The 25,094-nt window shown below is 38.0% G+C and overlaps 1 protein-coding gene across 1 annotated transcript in view; it reads right to left on the bottom strand.

Moving 5' to 3' along the window:
- Positions 1 to 1,869: 1,869 nt before the first annotated feature.
- The window catches only part of LOC121428499 (gamma-aminobutyric acid type B receptor subunit 2-like), a 56,318-nt gene continuing 33,093 nt past the window's right edge, over positions 1,870 to 25,094 (bottom strand). Inside the window, exons 14-19 of the mRNA XM_041625133.1 lie at positions 7,988 to 8,101; positions 6,554 to 6,679; positions 5,962 to 6,139; positions 4,410 to 4,579; positions 3,234 to 3,359; positions 1,870 to 2,161 (exon numbers count right to left, since the gene is read on the bottom strand). Of these exons, the coding sequence (XP_041481067.1) occupies positions 2,090 to 2,161; positions 3,234 to 3,359; positions 4,410 to 4,579; positions 5,962 to 6,139; positions 6,554 to 6,679; positions 7,988 to 8,101 (786 nt within the window). The 3' untranslated portion in view covers positions 1,870 to 2,089. The remainder of the gene's footprint in view (positions 2,162 to 3,233; positions 3,360 to 4,409; positions 4,580 to 5,961; positions 6,140 to 6,553; positions 6,680 to 7,987; positions 8,102 to 25,094) is intronic.

Below are 25,094 nucleotides of genomic sequence, written 5' to 3'. Positions count from 1 at the left end.
AAATAAATGATTAAACAATATATTTGCTATCATAGTTATTATTCATTAATTTCTCAGCTTCAATTTCAAAAAGGGAAAAGACAGACATGTGGTTTATGACAACTTTGTAGAATGTTCCATGCACATATTTCGAATTATTAGAATTTATCAGATATATTATCAAGTAATGTAGCAGTAATAAATGTTATACGCATTGGAAATTCCATCGAAACCAGATGAATAATTAAAATTCCTGTCTGTCAAGTACGTTTTTGGCATATTTTGAAGATTTAAGTTCATATCAAAATCGCCGGTAATTATTTAATTTACTGTTTAACAACATAAAGTGGAAAGTTGACAACTTTTAAAGTGGAAGAAAGTTTTGAATGTCAGAACTCTTTTGTTTTGTAAAAAACCCATCGGTTACAATTCACAAATTGCTTATTAATCATTTTAATACAGGGCCCTATGAACGATTTTTTTTGGGGGGGCTGGGGGTGCTGAAGTAAATTTGACAAGCAAAAAAAAATAAAATAAAATACAAATAAAAAAGGAATTCACTACAAAATGAAGGTCGTTATGGTGCCAAGAATTTAGACGAGCCAAAAACAAAAAAAAAGTTCACTACAAAATGTTGGTCATTTTCCTTAGATTATTTGAATTCCTGGGGGGTGCTGTCTATTGAGAATAATACACGCAGCACCCCTGGGAAAATCTTGGGGTGCTTCACCTTCAGTACCCTCGCTTCCCAGGGCCACGCTCTTTATATATATATATATATATATATATATATATATATATATATATATATATATATATATATATATATATATTTCTGTGAAAATATTGGTAAATTATATTTCAGGTCCCTTTTCAAACAAATATTACCTTCTTAAGAAAATAAGAAAAAAAAAATAGCTCGAGGGGCATTTCACCGTGACAAAATCAATTAAAATAATCTTTAAATTGTAAAAAAAAAAAACAGAGCACCAAATAAAAACAGACGAAAAATACATGTATAAGCAGCAAAATTATTGGAATAAAATACACAGAGGACAGTAACTACATGATATCTAAAATAAGCACAGTTAATGATTTCAAAGCGGGATGTATATGGAAGTTTGCACACATGCCACGACATTTGCTCCTGCGACAATTCGTCGCCTTCTCCCATACAGGCCATTATCGCGCACTGCGCGTCGCCTTCCCGCAAAAGGGCTGTTAGCGCGGACGTGGACTGCGCATCGCCTTCCCGCACAAAGGCAGCAAAGCGCACTGTTCACTGCACGCTAACGGCCCTTCTGTGGGAGGCGACGTGCAGTGCGCGCTAACGGCCTTTGTGCGGGAAGGCGACGGCTCCGGGCTTAATTTGATGAATTTGAAGATGTAGCGTTAGGTTTGCTATTATGTAAGGTTTATGGCCATGGGTGAAGTTGGTCATTCCACTTGTGTGTGGAATTCAGAGCGGAGCAATTGTCCCCGGAGCAAATATTATGGAACCCGTACACACATAATGAAAAACATGAAACATATTCAAACGGATGTTATACTTAAGGCTGAAAATAATATCTTCATTGAGATTTTTTTTTGGGGGGGAGAATGATCAAAATTTCATAAAAATCTGATAAAAAATTCAAGGTTATGATTTCATTTATTTTGGGGGAATTATTTCGGGAACTCTTTCTTCATCGTGAATAGGTTGATGACATCACACCCCCGTTTTCCTCTTTCTTTCATTATTACATGAATTCATATCTATTTTTATTTTCTACGTGTTTGTAACTGCTTGTTTTCTAGAAAGTTTCTAGAAAGAGAAAAGTTCAACAAAAAAAATTATTATCTTACATATGAAATCAGTAAAGTTGATTTTATTGATGCATCATTCTTGGAGGACAAAATTCGGAATTGGGGGCAAAATAAGCTCCCCCGTTGCATCATTCATGAGGACATACAATAGAATAATTGTTCCATGGAATCCTTTAAAATGCCATAACTTTGTTATTACTTGTCCAGTAGTGATGAAATTTTCAGTCCTTTATTTGTCTGATTTTACTCCATTCAAATCACATAATGTTCAGCCCAGAGTATCAGTTTAACCCTTCTTGTCTATTCAGTCACTCTGCATATAGATTCTGTCTAACATAGCCAGCTCTTCCAAAAGATCCTTGCGCTCTTGCAATTTCTAGAAAGAGAAAGTTGAAAAAAAAAAATAAAAACCGACATTTAATTTTACAAGCTATAAAAACAAATGTTATATTTGCATTGTGTACTGTATCTCTAAAAAAAAGAAATATTAAGTAAACATTTTTAAGGTTGGAAGAGTGACATTGTATAAATGTTGCATTTACCCTTTAAATGGTTCTACCCAGCACTTGAAATGTTGGATTCAGCTTTATGCAAGGTGGGATGTAACATTTGGAAAAGGTTGATTTAACATTCGAATTTTTAGAGAATAAATAAACAAATATGATAAGCATATGATTAAATACTTCTGTTAGTTTAATCACATTTTGCTGGAATGATAACCGGGTATTAAGTGCATACGTTGTATACTGGGAAAGCCTGAATCCGATGATCAGGCTAAAGGAAGCATCTCACTGAGATTGCAACTAGTCCTGGACTAATGATTAGCCCGAGAAATCCGAGGAAGAAAATCGAACGAGCTCGTTTTTTTCTAGTCTTCCAAATGTATCTGCGAGATTTCAGAGAATCTCTATCAGCGAAGACGTCGAGTTTGAGGATACTATAATTACATCGCAAACTGCTGAGACATCCTTGCATTGTCTCTACAAATTCTCCAATTCATCTCCATTAGTTGCAGAGACGTCGAGGATACTACAATTACATCCCGAACTGCTGAAATGTCTTTGCGATGTCTCTGCGAAGTCTACAAGACACCTCCACCAGTTGCAGAGACGTCGAGGATACTATAATTACATCCCCAATTGGTGAGATGTCTTGGCGATGTCTCTGCGGAACCTCTCAGAGAAGTCGCGTAGACCTGCAATAAACAACTGTCGCAGAGATGTCTCCAGCTTCGGTCCAACAAGGAGACGTGTCGGCAACGTCTCCGTCACATCTTAGAGGCGACACATCGGCGACGAATCCAGACAGTTAAGGTAACAGGCAATTTGCCTGACAATCGCGAGGATCTTGCTGCAAACTTCCCAAGCGTTTGCTGCGACAATTCGAAAACATCTCCGCGATGTCGCTGCGACCATAATCATGCATTACGCACACATAAGCCATATTACCTGTTGCAGTGCTCGTTGCAAGCGCTGAAGGGTTGCGTCTTTGTCATCAAAGGTGGTGTCAGTAGAGGTAGCCATAGTGAGAGGGCGTCCTTTTGTATCTGATGCTGGATCATTAATTGCCATCAGCTACAAATAGAAAATGAAAGAAGAAATCAAAATTCCTTGCAGGTGTTTAACAAATTTATATTTAGTTCAGAACAAAAAAAAAACATGCTAGTAATTTGAGGGACGTGTTTGTGTGTTTAAAATATCAAGATTTTCAAGATTCAAGAAGTTTATTTTCATTTCCATAACAAATATAAATCAAATACAAATCAAAGTACGAATTCAAAATCATTTTAACTTAGCATAATTATATAACAAAAGCTTGTATAAATAGTAAAAAAAAGCGTAAATGGGAATGAGGGGATCCACTAAAAAGCATAGCTTGTAGAGCGTGAATCCCCTATAGCAAGTTGAATAAATAATTTATATTAAGCAATTGAGACAAGGCAACGCAATAAAAATTAAGTAAATATGGAAATTCATTCGATTGTACAAATATACATATTATGAAATGGGAAAGTAAAATGTGATAAATATATCCTAGAATATCCTAGAATTTTCAGCAATAATTCAAAGGTTATAAAAGAAATACAAGGAACGATTGTACCAATCGTATCAAAGTAATGGTCATACAAAGGTCATACAACTGAAGATGTCAAGTCAACATGATCAAGAGACAGCTTATCTTTATGCATGATATTGCGTTGTTATTTCTAGTTCGCACAAGATTCCTGCCCTGCTATTGAATAAGTTTCTTATCCCACCACTATGATATCATTTGTGTGACTATTTCCTACTCTGTAAAAACGCTGTTTAAAAATTTTAAGCACGTTGTTTAAACCCGTCACTTTAATGAATCATGTTTAAACTTTTTAAACAAATGTTTAGACTTTCTAAACAACTGTTAAAACTTTTTAAACAAGTTGTTTAAAAAGTTTAAACAATTTAAGTTTAAAAAGTTTAAAGTTTAAAAAGTTTAAACAATTGCAAAACAATTTAAACAACCTGTTGTTAGAGTGACAGACTTAAACAACGTGCTATTTTATTACTGTGTAATGGATAGTGCAATTTGACATTCTAGATCAGGTCAGCACCCCATTAACGAACAAAATATGATATTCCAATTCTTACTTTCGGCACGAAAACCAAACACAGCACAACGGTGGTTGCAAAGACTATGGCGCCCCCAACGAAAGTAAATACATAGTTGATGTCTCCTCTGCTGTAGAAGATGTATGCAAATGGCACTGCGATGACGCAAGTCAAACAGACAGTGTAGACTGAAAGGGCAATGTATTTACCTTGGAAAAAGGGGGAAAGATGTCTCAGTGGATGCATAAAGGTTATTAATAAATATGAATAATTCTGTAATGTCCCTTCTCTCAATCACTGAAAAGGTTCATTTGATTGGTGTGTAGACATGAACAAAATCTTTATAACGCAATCTTAATAAAGGTTTTGATGTCCCCTCTTACGTGATGTTTAATTAAAATTGATATTAAATATCTCATAGTGATAATAATAATAATAGGAATTTATATAGCGCCATTTATCTAGAAATATTCTATTCCGAGGCGCGTTGTTATTATTATTATTACCCCGGCTTTAGCTCGAGCTGCCATTCAGCGCTCATGCATTCAAGGAATTAATACTGCCGGGTACCCATTCACTTCACCTGGGTCGAGTGCAGCACAATGTGGATTAATTTCTTGAAGGAAATTACGCCATGGCTGGGATTCGAACCCACGACCCTCTGTTTCAAAGTCAGAAGACTTATCCACTGGGCCACAGCGCTCCTTATTACGGTAACCAAGCCCTTGCACACAATTAGTCATAGGTTCTTTGTCGTCATTTTGTTTCATTTATTCTTACTTATCATTGAATACTTTAGGATTAATTTGTATTTTGTAATGCTTTACTCTTTATAATACACGGGCTTTCAGAAAAAAACAGCATTTGGCCCGTCAACCGTGACTAAATGAAATAAATCAAATCAACCAATCTTCGTTAACTATAGGTCTACTACTAACCTCTCCGATGTCTTCATAGTGAAACTGATGCTTTCATAGCACATTCTGCATGTTCTGGGGGTATTTTGTCATTTTTTTAAGGTAGACCAATCAACTTTGTCCCCTTTTTAAAATTTCTCTGACACACTTTATGACGTCTTCCCTTAAATGTTTTCAGTGGCGTAATTACACCCAAAAAATAAAAAAAGGTAGTAATGTATAAATTCCGATTTCATTTAAGTTGCACTTGAAAATAATTAGGCAATCTTATTTGATATAATATATATTCATTTTTCTAACATATCAATAATGATATCAATATTGTAATATATAGTTTACGATTGGCAGCATAACAAAGAAAGGAATTCATTCATTGGGTACACTGCAAAAACTCCGGTGTTGATTTAACACCAGCTCAGAATCTGTATATGTCCACACCAGGGAAGTGTTAACAACACCAGTTCCGTTTTGATCTATTACCAGATAGGTGTTTAAACAACACCAATTAGTTTTAAAACATCATCGGTTTGATTCCAAACTGGTGCTGTTTCAATTCTCCTCTGGTGTGGACATATATAGATTCCGGGCTGGAGTTAAATCAACATCGGAGTTTTGCAGTGTAACAAATTTGCCTAATTTTAGCCAAGAACCCAGACTCAATTCTTCTGGCTTACTGTCATTCAACTCCATGATGCGGACTTTTCGGGTAGACCAGGCGAGAAAAACGCCAAACAAAAGCAGCCCACCCTTGTAGACTCCGAGAGCTCCCATGAACGGAAGCATTGATGCCGATGTGCAGATGTTTAGGGTTGGGACGAAAGAGATCTCTAGCTCAGGCGCCGTGTCATCCAGCTACCAAAAAAAATATCGGTGAAATCAGACAGGCGGTTGCAAAGTGGTATGACTTAGGGCTCTGCCATATGAATAATTCTTTGCTTTAAATTCCCGCAAATAATTTGAATTCTCTCTGTGAAAAAAATCCTCTTTTAGGCTCCTTCCTTCTTTCTATCTACCCCCCCCCCCCCCTCCCCCTATCTCTCTCTCTCTCTCTCTCTCGCTATCTCCCTCTTTATTAAGTTACCTTGTTCATTGTAATGCTATAATTTTGTTTTGACCTGTTTCCCCCTAGTGAACAAAAATAAATCAATTGGACATTCGCATTGCTCGTCCTCATTTGATCAATACTGATAAAATAACGATTAACTTGTGGTAACGCGACATTTTAATATTGGTCCATATGAAGATATAATTTTTAAGAATTCTTACGATTGGTTTGTAGGTTCTATTCTCCGTTGTCATTGGATCGTAGCTCATCCAGAAAGCAAAGAAAGCGAGATCGATGATGATGAACCAAGAGATCGCAAAGAGGAGACGGGAGTCGGTCAATCCTTTCTACAAAATGGAAGATAAAACATTTGCTCATGCGCCAATTTATCCGGGTTTAAAGGGGAATGAACCCTGTGGAACAAGTAGGCTTGTGTCAAAACAAAACGCTATGGTTGGGATTCAAACTCACGACCCTCTGTTTCAAAGTCCGAAGACTAATCCACTGGGCCACAACGCTCCATAGAGCAAATGTCTTGAAACCAATACACGAATGCAACAATTATTGTCGATGTATTTTTTTTAAGTAGATCGTGACAACAAATTGGAATCACAAATTGAATTATTACCTCTTTTGTTTTATATTCCGTCTATGTTTTTGTTTTGATGTTCATTCAATGAATGGAGGAGGTAGTGTATATGATGCGATATTGAGTCTGATTTAAGTTTGATTAGATTCTGAGTTCGATTTTAATCAGACTTTGATTTTAGTGTGAGTGTGAGCAAAACATTTGAGTCTGAGATTTTTGTTTGAGTACTGTTTTAGGTTCTGGATTTGGTTAGAGTTTGAAATTGATTTGACTCACTAGCGTACCTACGGGGGGCAGGGGCAAGGGCCCTGACGAGCCACAACCCATGTAAAGGACGTATCCCTGCCCCCCTCCCCTTGACGAGCTTGAAAGACCTATCTTGCCCCCCCCCCCTGACGAGCTTGAAGGCCTTTATTGCCCCCCTGACGAGCTTGAAGACCTTTTTTTTTTTTTTGCCCCCCTCCCCCCTGTGGAAAATCCTAGGTACGCCACTGGTTTGACTCTTGTGTTCGATTTGAGCCTGAATTCGATTATAGTCTGATTTAAATCTTTAAAAAAATCCTCCAGGATCGGATGGATAAAGTTTTGTCTGTCCGTTGAACACCTATTCTACACAGTATAGTGATCACATATAAGAAAAATACACAAAAACTCTCACATGAATTAAAAAAAATCATATCCCATGTATCCATCAAAATGATTTTTTTTATCATCATCCACACTAGCTTTAAAACAGACGCATTCGTGAATTTTTTCGGAAATTACCAAAACTAAAGATAGACCTTAACTTCAAAAACGACCGGGCGGGAGGCGATGAATCTATCCTCACCCCGCCCCAACATTTTACTTTGAAGTCTCCTCCAACATTTAAGCCCAATTTTCGATTCCCAGCTACGTGGTTACAAAATTACGCAACAGTTACATGCCAGACAGTGTTTATACACTTTAATAATCCGTAAAAAAAAACGTTCTTTCACAATAATACGCTATAACGTTGTTGCTTTGAACTTGATGAGAGCGAAAGTAAAATTCAAACCTTGAACATGAAATCATATAACCTACTCACCAGAACTTTTCTGACTTTCATAGCGCTTGTATAGATTTGGTGAATACGGTATGTTTTCATAAAGAGAGCGCCGAAAGACATAGAGAGACCGACCGAAGCAACCAGAAGAGCAGCCTATAACAGAACAAAGAGATAAATAGAATAGGATTTATATCAAAATCCTCTTTAGTATGTATATTGAATGGAATTGAATTTATTTTCCACATTCTCATTAAACACATACATGCAAATATACAAAGCATAGCAAACAACATTAAGAAAAAATACAATATTACAAAAAAGATTACAATGAAAATGTGGTGGGATCATAAAATTTTATAATTTTTTTAAACAACTTGTAAACCTGATCCCAATGAACATAAACATAAGATTTACATAATAAATACATTGAGGGAAATTTTTTAATTTTTAAAAGAGGAAGCAGTGAATACTGAGAATAATGCAAGTACAAAGTATGTATCATATTTCATTTAGCAACAAATACTCCCTAAACTTGCGTACGCAATAAAATAACACTAATGATAATGATAAAATGCAAAAATGCATACTACAGTGCGTATCAAAAAAAAGTTTACACTTTGAAAAAGCCCTGGGAATTAAAAAATATACAACATGTGGGTAATTTTTTCACATATAAATATGGGTTTGGGTCTCATCTATCCAATGAAAGTAAAAGTTTTGACAGAATGTTACACTTGAGTGAGCACTGTCCATTTTGGTAAAGCTCGCAAAAATCTGTTTGCGCAGAAATGCTTGTTTTCACGCTGTGTCAAGGGGAAAGGGTGAAATCAAACTTACCCTGCGAAGCATTTCTCATAAATTTCCCTAGCACTTTTAGCCAATTGAAATAAAACGGATACATTCAAGCATTTTGTAACAATTTTGCCGCCCAAATTTCAACACTTAGTAAGCACAACCTTTACCCTTTTTGTGCCAGCTGGATCTGAGGACATAACTGAATCTGAACAAAAGTTTATATCAGACATCTCCAGCATTTTTCACTAAGTTTTTATCATTTAAAGTTGGTTTACATTTCATTTTCATTTAATACTTGTTTCTCCACACTTTTCCCAAGCTTGGCAATGATTAACAACATGAAAATCAAGCCTAAGCCATTTCATGTAAATCACAGCTCATATCAGTGTAAATCAAATATCGTCACGATGGACTCTGTCACATTGTGTTTTATGTGAACTTGACTTATTAATCTACTCAGGCTGTTTGACCACCCAAGAATTAAACTATAAGATAGGATTGTACATTTCAATCAAAATGAATTTATTATATATATATCCATACTGCCATTATCCAGGCTCACATGCTGACAAAACATAAAAATCAATAAACTTGTATCAACAAGTTTTTGGAACAATCTGTCTTAAATTAATATAATCTAAATAAAGTATTGTGACCTGCTATTCCTATTCAAAGAGCATAAACTCTGTTTATGAAAACAATTATGTAGTATACCGACTTCATAATATGGAGAAAGTTCAGTTTCTCGAGTCTTCACTCATCACGTCAGACGTCGAATGCTTCAATGTCCAAGTTGATCATACGATGCTGAAGAAATGGATGAGCTGTGCGAACGGAAGACGATATGGGATGAACTTGCGAATGTGATGAACTTGTCAAAATAGAAGAAACCGGATAACCTAGATCTCGGGACTTTCCCGTGAATAACGTAGCAATCGTAGAACGTCGTAAGACGTGGATAAATCATCAATACAAACGGCCGTCTGGAAGAGAACACGCAAGGATTAACAGCCTACAGTTCATATCATTTCTGTTGTTCAAATAGTTTAAAAATAAAGTAAATGCTGAGTACATTCAAGCAGGTCATTAAACTTCTATACTTGCTTTTGAGTACCTAATAGCAGAGTCCTAACTTCGAACAAGTGAAATGTTTATTCTAATTAAGTGTCATATAAAAATCTCCACTCTCCTTAGTTAATCAGTGTTTAAACAAAACCTTCAACATTGTAATAACTACACCAATTGTCTTGATAAATGACAAAATAGCTTTAAGTTTTAAGTATTGGATAGTTAAGCCACTTCCTAAAACAATCCTTTCATGACATGTGTAAGACATATAAATATATCATGAATTTCCTAATAAAGTGTATGACAAAGGTATATATTTATATAAAATATCCAATATCTGTACATGTATGTCTTATATCTTGTCTTCGAATAGCATAATTATCCTTCTACATGTTCAATTGTGATACCAATTAACATCAGTTTTTAACTATAATCATCAAAGCTTTACATAATGATGTGGTAAAATAAAACATCAACTTACAGTCTGGACCTTGAATTCCAACCAGTGTACCAACCACTGCTGGCTTACATGCCACTCCAAATAGCAAAGGCGTGGCACCAAAGTGCTGGCTTTCCCAGCCAAGGAGCTGCTGAAAGGTGCTGCTGCACCCTATGCTTGCTTATCTGCAGTCTGCTCAACATTTGCTTGCATAGCCCTATGCAGTGCACACACACAATAGCTATCAAACACAGTGAGGGGTTGCCTACTCTAGCAGTTAGGTTTGGTCTATTGATAAACAAATTAAGGAGTTACTCAACCAAATAGGCTCTTCCACTGGCTAATAAAGGGGAGTTTAAATGAGCTTCTGACAATTACCCCCTATTTGAAAAAAATGTATCACATTTTGCAAAAACCCAAATATAAGAGCTTATTTCAACTCTGACACTAACTTCCTATCTTTGTTTCAATATCGTCAGTAATCAAATAAAACCTGACTCCTTTTTGGGATCATTTTTTTTTTCTCAAAGAAAATCATCGAAAATGCATATGTGCATATATATATATATATAAATATCTATTCCTAACTAAACACATATACATATGTATTTAATATCTCTCATTGTTCAAGAACTTGTAATTGATATGATGTGTATATATTATGTATATTATGTATGATTATTTCCTGTAAGTGAACATTACATTTCAATACCTACTGAAGTTATGTTAATGGTATTGGTAGCAGATTTTGTTTTTTTTTCTTTTTTAAAGAGAAATTATCAAGTTAATTACGCTTGATTTATTATGCGGATATTTCTATTCCTAATCAGACAACAAAAAATAGTCTTTCTTTACCTACTAAATATCTCTTCATGGTATAAGACGATCTGTTTTTTTTTCTTTGTCTTTAACCTAAAACATTGGATCAAGATAATGAAAAAAACAATAGCTCACTTTGGCTAGTCAAACATTAAATTAAATTAAACTCTACTCAAGAAATCGGCTCCGACATTGTCAGATCCGCGGATAGCTTCGATACGGAACCGAAATGGTTGTAGGGCTAGTGCCCATCTCATTACACGATTGTTAATGCATTTTGTGCGATTTAGGTAGAGGAGGGGTTGGTGATCAGTTTCGAGGGTAAATTCTTTACCTTCAAGGTACACCTGGAACTGATTGATTCCCCAGACTAAGCCTAAACACTCGCGCTCAATCGTAGAGTACGCTTGTTCTCTTGTCAGGAGTTTACGACTTGCAAAGGCGACTGGGTGTTTATCACCATCATATTCCTGAAGGAGCACAGCTCCAATGCCTGTCGATGAGGCGTCGGTCCTGACAATGAACCTACGATGTATATCGGGGAGACACAGAATGGGTCGTTGGACAAGACTACTTTTCAAAGTCGTGAAGGCTTTCTCTTCACGTTCTGTCCACTGAACTTGGTTGGGTTCCCGATTTTTTGTCTTATCGGTCAACGGTGAGGCTATGGACGCGAAATGTGGAATAAAGCGTCTGTAGTAACTTGCCAGTCCAATAAACGCCCTGAGTTGCTTCTTGGTAGCTGGCCTGGTTGCATTCTTGATTTTCTCCACTTTGTCACTCATTGGCTGAATCCTACCATCTTGCAAGAGGTGGCCCAAGAACTCTACTTGTTGACAACCCAGTTGGCATTTACTGGGCCGAGCAGTCAGTCCCGCTGCTCGCAGTCTTCTCAGCAATTCTTGTAGAACAACAAGATGCTCTTCCCATGAAGGGGTGTGGATCAAGATGTCGTCTAAGTAGTTTGTTACATGTTTCATACCTGCAAGCAGTTTACGCATTACTCGGCTGAATGTCGCCGGCGCGTTAACTAGTCCAAACGGCATTACGCGGAAATGGTAAAGACCACTCGCAGTCTGAAACGCGGTCTTCTCTTTCGTCTCATCAGAAAGGGGAATTTGCCAGTATCCTTTACTAAGGTCTAGCTTCGAAAAGAAGTGGGACCCTGACAAACTAGAAAATATTTCTTCTGTATTCGGAAGGGGCTCAGCATCAAAAACAGTCACGCGGTTCAACCGCCTAAAGTCTATGCAAAAGCGATTACTTCCATCTGACTTCTTGACAATAACAATGGGGGATGAATATGGGGAATTAGACTTTTCTATTACCTCCATCTCTATCATCTTCTCAACTTCATCATCAATTACGCCACGGAGGGCATGAGGAACTGGATATGGCTTCTGTCGGACGGGATCGTCAGACGTTAGCCGAATCGAGTGTTCACCTAACCGAGTCTTACCAGGTAAATCAGTCATTACATCTCTATAACTACCAAGTATCCTCTTCAACTGACGCTGCTGACTAGTTTCTAAGTCAGGTCCTAACTTCACATCTTCAACAGTCTCTTTCGCTTCCAATCTTGGAACTTGTATCGTAATTGGGTTTGATGTTGGAGATGGATTGTCCTCGTCGTCTTCATCTTCATGGTCGACGATCGTGGCCTGGGCAATCACATCCAACAACCCAGCAACAGTAACATTGGGATCTGAATTACTACTATCACTATCAGAATTTGCCTTTGTTTTGTCAAACCTATCAATATATCTCCTTAAGAGGTTTGCATGGAATGTCTTGTGGTTTCCATTAACATCAAGACGATAATCATTATCGCCAAGTTTGTGTACAACCTTAAATGGACCTTTCCACTGGAGGAGCAACTTATTATGATCAGTGGGGAGGAGGATAAGTACCTTATCTCCAGGGTCAAATTTACGCTGCCTACTCCTAACATTGTAGTGCCTTTCACTTCTACACGTTGCCTTACGAAGCTCATCATGAGCAGCTTCCAAAGTACTCTTCAATCTCTCTTTAAGATCGACTACATATTGATAAGTAGTCTTCAACTCGGGATCATGAGTTTCATCACTCCATAAGTCTTTGAGTATTTCTAAGGGACCTCTAACCTGCCTACCATAGATCAATTCGAAAGGGGAATACCTAAGGGATGCCTGAGGGGCTGATCTATATGCAAACAACACTGGTCCTATGTACCTGTCCCAATCATTGGGTCGATCCGCACAAACCCTTTTCAAGATTTGCTTTAGGGTCTGGTTGAAACGCTCAACCAACCCATTACAAGAGGGGTGGTATGGTGTCGTCATCAACTGTTTTATTGACAACAACCTACTCACCTCCTTCATCATGTCAGACGTGAACTGACTACCACGATCGGTAAGGATTTCCTGAGGAACTCCTACCCTACAAAACACTTCAACCATAGCCTCAGCTACAGTGGTTGTTTCGATATTTGGCAATGCGACTGCCTCTGGATAGCGAGACGCATAATCAACAATGGTCAGGATATACCTGTTCTTCCTTTTAGTCATTGGATGGATAGGGCCAACTATATCAATAGCCACTCTGAGAAATGGAATATCTATTACGGGCATTTTGCCAAGTGGCACTTTGGGAACTCTTCCCTTTGGTACTGTCCGCTGACAAATGTCACAAGAACGACAGAAACGAGTAACATCGGCATGAATGCCGGGCCAGAAGAAACAAGTTAAAATCTTCTCAGTGGTTTTGCCTATACCTTGATGCCCACTCATTATTCCTTCATGAGCAAGTGACAACACAACTTTCCTAAAGACCTGAGGGACTACCAATTGCTTCACAGAATTACCTCTCTCATTCTTAGGCTGAAACATTCTGTACAACAGTCCATCTTCTACTACGAAATAAGTGTTCTTCCTATCCTCATCCGACAAACTAACTTGAGCGAGTTCTCTCGCTTTCCTTAAACTAGGATCTTTTGCAGTTTCTCTTCTAATTTCTTCAGGAGAAACATCTGGGATCTGAGATGGAACTTTCAAGGGCCGCTGGGGGCGTCGAGCTTCTCGACTCTGAGACCTTGTCTGCACAGCCAGGCCTACATTAGTACCATCATCACGATTAACTTCAACTATCTCATCCTCAGAATTAGAGTTACCATTGGAATCTACCTTCCTAACATGACCTTGAGTACTATCATCATCGTGAACTTCAACTCTCTCATCCTCAGAATTAGAGTTACCATTGGAATCTACATTCCTAACATTACCTTGAGTAATATCATCACCCTGAACTACCTTTTTCCAATCTGGATGGGGATTACTCACGGAATGGACACCTTCAATGTCCCCTATTATAACATCAAAAACTGGTGTCTCTATACACAGTACTTCTATTGTACCTACAAACAAAGGGGACCTAATATGAACATTAGCGGTAGGAAACCTACGCAGAGTCTGATCTATCAAAACACATTGTCTATATTTACCAGTAAATTGATCTGACCTCACAAGACTTTTCTTAACCGCAACACCAGAACATCCTGAATCATAAAGGACATCAACCTTGTGTGATCCAATCCTACCTTCAACAACAGTCAACTTACCACGCCAACGACGCTGACATGCAGCACACATCATTGGTGATTTTCGTAAGGTATTTCTAGTAACTATCTCTGACTTATCTTTCTCACTAACTAAAGACATTAACAAAAGTCCAAGTGTCTCACTTCCTTCCATATCTGGACTAACAAGCGAACAAGTTGCACAAGAATCTGACCTACTATCAACTGATACTTTACTATTTGTTTCATACTGAGTTGATTCTCTTTTCTGATTTTGGTTTCTACCTTTTGAATGATCAGTACTACTAATTAGACTTGCACCTTGTAATTTGGAGTTACACTTAGCTGCTAAATGCCCCATCTTGTTACAAATGAAACACGGACCAATTCTTTTCCGTTCAGGAGGTGAATTTCTTAAGTTCCCCGGACTTGTTTTAGCTTCACTGTCTGACTGAGGGTACCTACTACCTTGTGGCTTTCCCTTCCTATCGTTCTTATTTTTTTTTGGTAATTCCAAAGTGACCACCATGGGCCTCTACATACGTGTCTGCTAGACTAGTCATCTCTGAAATATTCTTAGGTTTCCTTTCCTTCAGAAAAAGACCTAGAGAGGTTCCACCTCTTTCAACCAGTTGTTGCTTGAGCAACATTTCTACTACACCATCAAATGTACGTTGCGTACCTGAGAGATCAATCCAACGACTCAAATAATGTTCTAACCTAACAACAAATTGACTGGGGGTCTCCCCAGACTGTGGATTGGAATACCTGAACTTTTGACGAAAATCGTCGCAAGTAAGTTCAAACCTTAACAACAATGCTTCCTTAAGGGCATCATAATCTTCAGCTTTATCTGCTGGAAGTCTTGAATACACATCGAGTGCCTTACCTTGCAAAAGTGCACTTAAACTAATGGCCCAACTACTTCTTGGCCATGACTGAACTTCCGCATACTTCTCAAACCTTTTGAGATATGCGTCCATATTATCTTTTCCTTCAACAAAATGAGGGAGTTTAGGGGTTGGTACCAAACTACGACCGTTTCCATTACCATTATCAATCATACTATCAGACCTACTCTGACTCTGAACACGAGCCAATTCAAGTTTCATCTCCAGAATTTTTTCTTCCTCTTTCCTAACTTCTCTATTAGCCCTACGTTCCTCTCGCTCTAATTGTTCCCTTTCTCCTACAAATGAAAGAAGCTCAGGCCCTGACAGACCTAATTCCTTACCAATCTCAAACCACTTAGTACTCATGTTTAAATCTGTGAACTACCACTACCTAAGTCAAAAAACTATTAAGTAACTAATACTATATCAACTATTTCTCAAAGGGGGTGTTTGATAACTTGTGTGGCACAAATAAATTTTCACGCATATTCAATTTCGCAACTCACCGACAATCCAAAATAAACCTTTACTCGCACTTGACCTTGCTGCGCATGCTCGTTGCTAGCAGGAGTGTTGGTGCACTGGATGGTCCTTGGCCCACTGACACAAAGAACTTGAAGGATTTCGGCTAAATTCTGAAAATTGAACAAGAAATTTCTCATAAGTACATATCACAAACTCTGCGAGAGGTCATGTCATCGACAAATGAAATCTTATATTTGTTGACCAAACTAGATAAAGACAAAAGAAAATCCTAGATTATCTTCATCATTACGTTATACAAAACTAACAATCAAATCCTATACCAATTAATTCAACCAACAGGGTATGTTATGGCCTAAACCTTCCCGGACAAGCCCCCAAATTGTCACATTGTGTTTTATGTGAACTTGACTTATTAATCTACTCAGGCTGTTTGACCACCCAAGAATTAAACTATAAGATAGGATTGTACATTTCAATCAAAATGAATTTATTATATATATATCCATACTGCCATTATCCAGGCTCACATGCTGACAAAACATAAAAATCAATAAACTTGTATCAACAAGTTTTTGGAACAATCTGTCTTAAATTAATATAATCTAAATAAAGTATTGTGACCTGCTATTCCTATTCAAAGAGCATAAACTCTGTTTATGAAAACAATTATGTAGTATACCGACTTCATAATATGGAGAAAGTTCAGTTTCTCGAGTCTTCACTCATCACGTCAGACGTCGAATGCTTCAATGTCCAAGTTGATCATACGATGCTGAAGAAATGGATGAGCTGTGCGAACGGAAGACGATATGGGATGAACTTGCGAATGTGATGAACTTGTCAAAATAGAAGAAACCGGATAACCTAGATCTCGGGACTTTCCCGTGAATAACGTAGCAATCGTAGAACGTCGTAAGACGTGGATAAATCATCAATACAAACGGCCGTCTGGAAGAGAACACGCAAGGATTAACAGCCTACAGTTCATATCATTTCTGTTGTTCAAATAGTTTAAAAATAAAGTAAATGCTGAGTACATTCAAGCAGGTCATTAAACTTCTATACTTGCTTTTGAGTACCTAATAGCAGAGTCCTAACTTCGAACAAGTGAAATGTTTATTCTAATTAAGTGTCATATAAAAATCTCCACTCTCCTTAGTTAATCAGTGTTTAAACAAAACCTTCAACATTGTAATAACTACACCAATTGTCTTGATAAATGACAAAATAGCTTTAAGTTTTAAGTATTGGATAGTTAAGCCACTTCCTAAAACAATCCTTTCATGACATGTGTAAGACATATAAATATATCATGAATTTCCTAATAAAGTGTATGACAAAGGTATATATTTATATAAAATATCCAATATCTGTACATGTATGTCTTATATCTTGTCTTCGAATAGCATAATTATCCTTCTACATGTTCAATTGTGATACCAATTAACATCAGTTTTTAACTATAATCATCAAAGCTTTACATAATGATGTGGTAAAATAAAACATCAACTTACAGTCTGGACCTTGAATTCCAACCAGTGTACCAACCACTGCTGGCTTACATGCCACTCCAAATAGCAAAGGCGTGGCACCAAAGTGCTGGCTTTCCCAGCCAAGGAGCTGCTGAAAGGTGCTGCTGCACCCTATGCTTGCTTATCTGCAGTCTGCTCAACATTTGCTTGCATAGCCCTATGCAGTGCACACACACAATAGCTATCAAACACAGTGAGGGGTTGCCTACTCTAGCAGTTAGGTTTGGTCTATTGATAAACAAATTAAGGAGTTACTCAACCAAATAGGCTCTTCCACTGGCTAATAAAGGGGAGTTTAAATGAGCTTCTGACAATTACCCCCTATTTGAAAAAAATGTATCACATTTTGCAAAAACCCAAATATAAGAGCTTATTTCAACTCTGACACTAACTTCCTATCTTTGTTTCAATATCGTCAGTAATCAAATAAAACCTGACTCCTTTTTGGGATCATTTTTTTTTTCTCAAAGAAAATCATCGAAAATGCATATGTGCATATATATATATATATAAATATCTATTCCTAACTAAACACATATACATATGTATTTAATATCTCTCATTGTTCAAGAACTTGTAATTGATATGATGTGTATATATTATGTATATTATGTATGATTATTTCCTGTAAGTGAACATTACATTTCAATACCTACTGAAGTTATGTTAATGGTATTGGTAGCAGATTTTGTTTTTTTTTCTTTTTTAAAGAGAAATTATCAAGTTAATTACGCTTGATTTATTATGCGGATATTTCTATTCCTAATCAGACAACAAAAAATAGTCTTTCTTTACCTACTAAATATCTCTTCATGGTATAAGACGATCTGTTTTTTTTTCTTTGTCTTTAACCTAAAACATTGGATCAAGATAATGAAAAAAACAATAGCTCACTTTGGCTAGTCAAACATTAAATTAAATTAAACTCTACTCAAGAAATCGGCTCCGACATTGTCAGATCCGCGGATAGCTTCGATACGGAACCGAAATGGTTGTAGGGCTAGTGCCCATCTCATTACACGATTGTTAATGCATTTTGTGCGATTTAGGTAGAGGAGGGGTTGGTGATCAGTTTCGAGGGTAAATTCTTTACCTTCAAGGTAAACCTGGAACTGATTGATTCCCCAGACTAAGCCTAAACACTCGCGCTCAATCGTAGAGTACGCTTGTTCTCTTGTCAGGAGTTTACGACTTGCAAAGGCGACTGGGTGTTTATCACCATCATATTCCTGAAGGAGCACAGCTCCAATGCCTGTCGATGAGGCGTCGGTCCTGACAATGAACCTACGATGTATATCGGGGAGACACAGAATGGGTCGTTGGACAAGACTACTTTTCAAAGTCGTGAAGGCTTTCTCTTCACGTTCTGTCCACTGAACTTGATTGGGTTCCCGATTTTTTGTCTTATCGGTCAACGGTGAGGCTATGGACGCGAAATGTGGAATAAAGCGTCTGTAGTAACTTGCCAGTCCAATAAACGCCCTGAGTTGCTTCTTGGTAGCTGGCCTGGTTGCATTCTTGATTTTCTCCACTTTGTCACTCATTGGCTGAATCCTACCATCTTGCAAGAGGTGGCCCAAGAACTCTACTTGTTGACAACCCAGTTGGCATTTACTGGGCCGAGCAGTCAGTCCCGCTGCTCGCAGTCTTCTCAGCAATTCTTGTAGAACAACAAGATGCTCTTCCCATGAAGGGGTGTGGATCAAGATGTCGTCTAAGTAGTTTGTTACATGTTTCATACCTGCAAGCAGTTTACGCATTACTCGGCTGAATGTCGCCGGCGCGTTAACTAGTCCAAACGGCATTACGCGGAAATGGTAAAGACCACTCGCAGTCTGAAACGCGGTCTTCTCTTTCGTCTCATCAGAAAGGGGAATTTGCCAGTATCCTTTACTAAGGTCTAGCTTCGAAAAGAAGTGGGACCCTGACAAACTAGAAAATATTTCTTCTGTATTCGGAAGGGGCTCAGCATCAAAAACAGTCACGCGGTTCAACCGCCTAAAGTCTATGCAAAAGCGATTACTTCCATCTGACTTCTTGACAATAACAATGGGGGATGAATATGGGGAATTAGACTTTTCTATTACCTCCATCTCTATCATCTTCTCAACTTCATCATCAATTACGCCACGGAGGGCATGAGGAACTGGATATGGCTTCTGTCGGACGGGATCGTCAGACGTTAGCCGAATCGAGTGTTCACCTAACCGAGTCTTACCAGGTAAATCAGTCATTACATCTCTATAACTACCAAGTATCCTCTTCAACTGACGCTGCTGACTAGTTTCTAAGTCAGGTCCTAACTTCACATCTTCAACAGTCTCTTTCGCTTCCAATCTTGGAACTTGTATCGTAATTGGGTTTGATGTTGGAGATGGATTGTCCTCGTCGTCTTCATCTTCATGGTCGACGATCGTGGCCTGGGCAATCACATCCAACAACCCAGCAACAGTAACATTGGGATCTGAATTACTACTATCACTATCAGAATTTGCCTTTGTTTTGTCAAACCTATCAATATATCTCCTTAAGAGGTTTGCATGGAATGTCTTGTGGTTTCCATTAACATCAAGACGATAATCATTATCGCCAAGTTTGTGTACAACCTTAAATGGACCTTTCCACTGGAGGAGCAACTTATTATGATCAGTGGGGAGGAGGATAAGTACCTTATCTCCAGGGTCAAATTTACGCTGCCTACTCCTAACATTGTAGTGCCTTTCACTTCTACACGTTGCCTTACGAAGCTCATCATGAGCAGCTTCCAAAGTACTCTTCAATCTCTCTTTAAGATCGACTACATATTGATAAGTAGTCTTCAACTCGGGATCATGAGTTTCATCACTCCATAAGTCTTTGAGTATTTCTAAGGGACCTCTAACCTGCCTACCATAGATCAATTCGAAAGGGGAATACCTAAGGGATGCCTGAGGGGCTGATCTATATGCAAACAACACTGGTCCTATGTACCTGTCCCAATCATTGGGTCGATCCGCACAAACCCTTTTCAAGATTTGCTTTAGGGTCTGGTTGAAACGCTCAACCAACCCATTACAAGAGGGGTGGTATGGTGTCGTCGTCAACTGTTTTATTGACAACAACCTACTCACCTCCTTCATCATGTCAGACGTGAACTGACTACCACGATCGGTAAGGATTTCCTGAGGAACTCCTACCCTACAAAACACTTCAACCATAGCCTCAGCTACAGTGGTTGTTTCGATATTTGGCAATGCGACTGCCTCTGGATAGCGAGAAGCATAATCAACAATGGTCAGGATATACCTGTTCTTCTTTTTAGTCATTGGATGAATAGGGCCAACTATATCAATAGCCACTCTGAGAAATGGAATATCTATTACGGGCATTTTGCCAAGTGGCACTTTGGGAACTCTTCCCTTTGGTACTGTCCGCTGACAAATGTCACAAGAACGACAGAAACGAGTAACATCGGCATGAATGCCGGGCCAGAAGAAACAAGTTAAAATCTTCTCAGTGGTTTTGCCTATGCCTTGATGCCCACTCATTATTCCTTCATGAGCAAGTGACAACACAACTTTCCTAAAGACCTGAGGGACTACCAATTGTTTCACAGAATTACCTCTCTCATTCTTAGGCTGAAACATTCTGTACAACAGTCCATCTTCTACTACGAAATAAGTGTTCTTCCTATCCTCATCCGACAAACTAACTTGAGCGAGTTCTCTCGCTTTCCTTAAACTAGGATCTTTTGCAGTTTCTCTTCTAATTTCTTCAGGAGAAACATCTGGGATCTGAGATGGAACTTTCAAGGGCCGCTGGGGGCGTCGAGCTTCTCGACTCTGAGACCTTGTCTGCACAGCCAGGCCTACATTAGTACCATCATCACGATTAACTTCAACTATCTCATCCTCAGAATTAGAGTTACCATTGGAATCTACCTTCCTAACATGACCTTGAGTACTATCATCATCGTGAACTTCAACTCTCTCATCCTCAGAATTAGAGTTACCATTGGAATCTACATTCCTAACATTACCTTGAGTAATATCATCACCCTGAACTACCTTTTTCCAATCTGGATGGGGATTACTCACGGAATGGACACCTTCAATGTCCCCTATTATAACATCAAAAACTGGTGTCTCTATACACAGTACTTCTATTGTACCTACAAACAAAGGGGACCTAATATGAACATTAGCGGTAGGAAACCTACGCAGAGTCTGATCTATCAAAACACATTGTCTATATTTACCAGTAAATTGATCTGACCTCACAAGACTTTTCTTAACCGCAACACCAGAACATCCTGAATCATAAAGGACATCAACCTTGTGTGATCCAATCCTACCTTCAACAACAGTCAACTTACCACGCCAACGACGCTGACATGCAGCACACATCATTGGTGATTTTCGTAAGGTATTTCTAGTAACTATCTCTGACTTATCTTTCTCACTAACTAAAGACATTAACAAAAGTCCAAGTGTCTCACTTCCTTCCATATCTGGACTAACAAGCGAACAAGTTGCACAAGAATCTGACCTACTATCAACTGATACTTTACTATTTGTTTCATACTGAGTTGATTCTCTTTTCTGATTTTGGTTTCTACCTTTTGAATGATCAGTACTACTAATTAGACTTGCACCTTGTAATTTGGAGTTACACTTAGCTGCTAAATGCCCCATCTTGTTACAAATGAAACACGGACCAATTCTTTTCCGTTCAGGAGGTGAATTTCTTAAGTTCCCCGGACTTGTTTTAGCTTCACTGTCTGACTGAGGGTACCTACTACCTTGTGGCTTTCCCTTCCTATCGTTCTTATTTTTTTTTGGTAATTCCAAAGTGACCACCATGGGCCTCTACATACGTGTCTGCTAGACTAGTCATCTCTGAAATATTCTTAGGTTTCCTTTCCTTCAGAAAAAGACCTAGAGAGGTTCCACCTCTTTCAACCAGTTGTTGCTTGAGCAACATTTCTACTACACCATCAAATGTACGTTGCGTACCTGAGAGATCAATCCAACGACTCAAATAATGTTCTAACCTAACAACAAATTGACTGGGGGTCTCCCCAGACTGTGGATTGGAATACCTGAACTTTTGACGAAAATCGTCGCAAGTAAGTTCAAACCTTAACAACAATGCTTCCTTAAGGGCATCATAATCTTCAGCTTTATCTGCTGGAAGTCTTGAATACACATCGAGTGCCTTACCTTGCAAAAGTGCACTTAAACTAATGGCCCAACTACTTCTTGGCCATGACTGAACTTCCGCATACTTCTCAAACCTTTTGAGATATGCGTCCATATTATCTTTTCCTTCAACAAAATGAGGGAGTTTAGGGGTTGGTACCAAACTACGACCGTTTCCATTACCATTATCAATCATACTATCAGACCTACTCTGACTCTGAACACGAGCCAATTCAAGTTTCATCTCCAGAATTTTTTCTTCCTCTTTCCTAACTTCTCTATTAGCCCTACGTTCCTCTCGCTCTAATTGTTCCCTTTCTCCTACAAATGAAAGAAGCTCAGGCCCTGACAGACCTAATTCCTTACCAATCTCAAACCACTTAGTACTCATGTTTAAATCTGTGAACTACCACTACCTAAGTCAAAAAACTATTAAGTAACTAATACTATATCAACTATTTCTCAAAGGGGGTGTTTGATAACTTGTGTGGCACAAATAAATTTTCACGCATATTCAATTTCGCAACTCACCGACAATCCAAAATAAACCTTTACTCGCACTTGACCTTGCTGCGCATGCTCGTTGCTAGCAGGAGTGTTGGTGCACTGGATGGTCCTTGGCCCACTGACACAAAGAACTTGAAGGATTTCGGCTAAATTCTGAAAATTGAACAAGAAATTTCTCATAAGTACATATCACAAACTCTGCGAGAGGTCATGTCATCGACAAATGAAATCTTATATTTGTTGACCAAACTAGATAAAGACAAAAGAAAATCCTAGATTATCTTCATCATTACGTTATACAAAACTAACAATCAAATCCTATACCAATTAATTCAACCAACAGGGTATGTTATGGCCTAAACCTTCCCGGACAAGCCCCCAAATTGTCACATTGTGTTTTATGTGAACTTGACTTATTAATCTACTCAGGCTGTTTGACCACCCAAGAATTAAACTATAAGATAGGATTGTACATTTCAATCAAAATGAATTTATTATATATATATCCATACTGCCATTATCCAGGCTCACATGCTGACAAAACATAAAAATCAATAAACTTGTATCAACAAGTTTTTGGAACAATCTGTCTTAAATTAATATAATCTAAATAAAGTATTGTGACCTGCTATTCCTATTCAAAGAGCATAAACTCTGTTTATGAAAACAATTATGTAGTATACCGACTTCATAATATGGAGAAAGTTCAGTTTCTCGAGTCTTCACTCATCACGTCAGACGTCGAATGCTTCAATGTCCAAGTTGATCATACGATGCTGAAGAAATGGATGAGCTGTGCGAACGGAAGACGATATGGGATGAACTTGCGAATGTGATGAACTTGTCAAAATAGAAGAAACCGGATAACCTAGATCTCGGGACTTTCCCGTGAATAACGTAGCAATCGTAGAACGTCGTAAGACGTGGATAAATCATCAATACAAACGGCCGTCTGGAAGAGAACACGCAAGGATTAACAGCCTACAGTTCATATCATTTCTGTTGTTCAAATAGTTTAAAAATAAAGTAAATGCTGAGTACATTCAAGCAGGTCATTAAACTTCTATACTTGCTTTTGAGTACCTAATAGCAGAGTCCTAACTTCGAACAAGTGAAATGTTTATTCTAATTAAGTGTCATATAAAAATCTCCACTCTCCTTAGTTAATCAGTGTTTAAACAAAACCTTCAACATTGTAATAACTACACCAATTGTCTTGATAAATGACAAAATAGCTTTAAGTTTTAAGTATTGGATAGTTAAGCCACTTCCTAAAACAATCCTTTCATGACATGTGTAAGACATATAAATATATCATGAATTTCCTAATAAAGTGTATGACAAAGGTATATATTTATATAAAATATCCAATATCTGTACATGTATGTCTTATATCTTGTCTTCGAATAGCATAATTATCCTTCTACATGTTCAATTGTGATACCAATTAACATCAGTTTTTAACTATAATCATCAAAGCTTTACATAATGATGTGGTAAAATAAAACATCAACTTACAGTCTGGACCTTGAATTCCAACCAGTGTACCAACCACTGCTGGCTTACATGCCACTCCAAATAGCAAAGGCGTGGCACCAAAGTGCTGGCTTTCCCAGCCAAGGAGCTGCTGAAAGGTGCTGCTGCACCCTATGCTTGCTTATCTGCAGTCTGCTCAACATTTGCTTGCATAGCCCTATGCAGTGCACACACACAATAGCTATCAAACACAGTGAGGGGTTGCCTACTCTAGCAGTTAGGTTTGGTCTATTGATAAACAAATTAAGGAGTTACTCAACCAAATAGGCTCTTCCACTGGCTAATAAAGGGGAGTTTAAATGAGCTTCTGACAGACTCGTTGTGTGGGGGAGTGGGAT

Source organism: Lytechinus variegatus, chromosome 15 (assembly GCF_018143015.1).
Source record: "Lytechinus variegatus isolate NC3 chromosome 15, Lvar_3.0, whole genome shotgun sequence".
Lineage (NCBI taxonomy): Eukaryota > Metazoa > Echinodermata > Echinoidea > Temnopleuroida > Toxopneustidae > Lytechinus > Lytechinus variegatus.
This window is presented reverse-complemented; position numbering and strand designations above follow the sequence as displayed.